Source organism: Priapulus caudatus, unplaced genomic scaffold, assembly GCF_000485595.1.
Source record: "Priapulus caudatus unplaced genomic scaffold, Priapulus_caudatus-5.0.1 Scaffold128, whole genome shotgun sequence".
Taxonomy (NCBI): domain Eukaryota; kingdom Metazoa; phylum Priapulida; class Priapulimorpha; order Priapulimorphida; family Priapulidae; genus Priapulus; species Priapulus caudatus.
In genome coordinates this window covers 568,068-570,042 of record NW_014577189.1, presented here as the reverse complement: position 1 = coordinate 570,042, position 1,975 = coordinate 568,068, and the positions used below count along the sequence as shown (strand labels likewise).

At 41.4% G+C, this 1,975-nt stretch overlaps 1 protein-coding gene across 1 annotated transcript in view; it reads left to right on the top strand.

The window, feature by feature from the left end:
• Window positions 1–811: 811 nt before the first annotated feature.
• LOC106805811 (ankyrin-2-like) overlaps window positions 812–1,975 on the top strand; it is an 8,754-nt gene continuing 7,590 nt past the window's right edge. The window contains exon 1 of the mRNA XM_014807551.1: window positions 812–1,888. Within this exon, the coding sequence (XP_014663037.1) occupies window positions 1,754–1,888 (135 nt within the window). The 5' untranslated portion in view covers window positions 812–1,753. The remainder of the gene's footprint in view (window positions 1,889–1,975) is intronic.

Here is a 1,975-nt window from a genome sequence, read left to right as displayed (position 1 = left end):
TCCTGCGACTATCGTTTTTAAGCTCATCATTGCAACTACAGCACGCACGCGCATGTGTTATGTTGACTCGACTAAAAACGAAACTAGGGCAGTAGATTAAAGGGCACCGACGGAAATTACAGAACAGGGCAAGGCAGGTGACTGCCGTCGGTCGGGTTGGATTTTCAGGGGCAGTACGGCGATTGATAGGGGCACCGACAGCAATTGCCGTCGGTGCCGTCGGTTAATTCGAGCCCTGATCATCATGATATTATTATGTCATATGTACACAAGCGTCTAAACAGAGGAATTGCTCCGACCTGTGATTGGAGGATAAGAATAGATTTCGTGACGTTTATGACAGTTAATGAGGAAGGGAGAGGATTCCAATACGGTATGACAGAAACAATTAAAGAAGCCATACTTAAAGGGATCCTTTGAAGATGGTACGTGTGTCGAAAGCAATGATCACGCTCAGATGATCGAGTCCTATGAACAGGCTTCATCAAGCAAGAGGAAATGCCAATCTTCACCTAGGCTAACCATGATAAATTTTATGACAGATTATAACTTATAACAAGTTTAACATGGAGAAAGCAGGCACAAAGAGGCGGCCAATCAAGTTTAGCCAAAACAACATCAGAACTATCATGATAGTTTTTGGAAACCCATCTCAGAGCTTAATGCTGAATGGCATCCAATTTAAAACAGTTCTGAAGTGTATAGGGTCACCAGCCTGGCGAAGCATATTCTAATATGGGGAGAACTATAGTTTTAAAAGCCAGGGACCGAGTTTTTGAATCAGCAAAGCTATGGTTACAAGCTAAAATAATTTAAATATGGTTTAATTATGTGTAACAAGGCTTTCGATTGGATAAACAGTTATAATTGTACTGCATGCAGTGAAAATAATTATTTCTGAGTACAATGGCCAAGCATATTACACATTGCATTGTTATGATATGCTATTCTATGCTATGCTATGTCAGTCTTAACTTTATCTTATGTTAACTTAGTTGTTAGGTTATGTTAATTGTTACGTTATGTTCCTTTGCGTTACGTCCCGTCATGTTTTTATACCAGTTATTCCAGTTTTTATACTAGAGATGTAGTGACAAGATAGTGCATCTGCATGTTGCTAACTAGCTGTATAGATATGAAGTCAATGTCTCACTCACTAGTTTAACCCTACACCGAGTTTACCTATTTACGGACACTGAGGATGGTCACTCCCAGAATGTTTTACATCCTCAGTGGTTTTCTTATGTCGCCGTTACTGGATATACTGGTGCGCGGTCTGACCTATGAGAAATTCAGTTTCCCAATGTTGGGAGCTAAGAGGTTTAAGAACTCGTACTGCCTTAGCTGATGCTTGAACTTGTAGCATTTCCAGTAAAATATTGAGCTTGTAATCACTTGACCATCGAGCTCCCTGTAGTCACAATAATTCAGACCCACATTGGTATTTATGCATACAAAGTGCTTGCTGGTGGTAACATGAAGTTCACATATTTGTATTATTAGAGAGTAGAGGTACGTACAAGTATAGGAGAGTACATGAATAGGCAGTTTCATGGCAATATACATTACCGCAGCGCAGTGGAGGCTATAGTTCTAGAGCTAACACTAACAGCACACATGTGAGTCAGAAAATTTTCACTTAGCATCAGCTTTCCCATTCATAGTTTCATTTTCAGGCCACATAATTTTTCCAAGAGTGTTTGGCCCCAGTGGTTGGAGTAGGAGTTGTTGCTGAATACCAATAAATTCCAACATGAGTGACCATGAAGGTGACGAGGAGGAGAATTCAGCGAGCTGCCAACCTTCAATGACCTTCATGGAGGCGTATGATGACACATGCAGCACAGTAGGGCAGGCTGCTCGGACCGGCAACCTCCCTGAACTAAAGGTAGCACACCTGCGTGGCAGTATGTACACTCGCATGTGTCGGTTTAGTTATAGTGTTATCATAGTTTACCCACTACTGCTGTAGCGA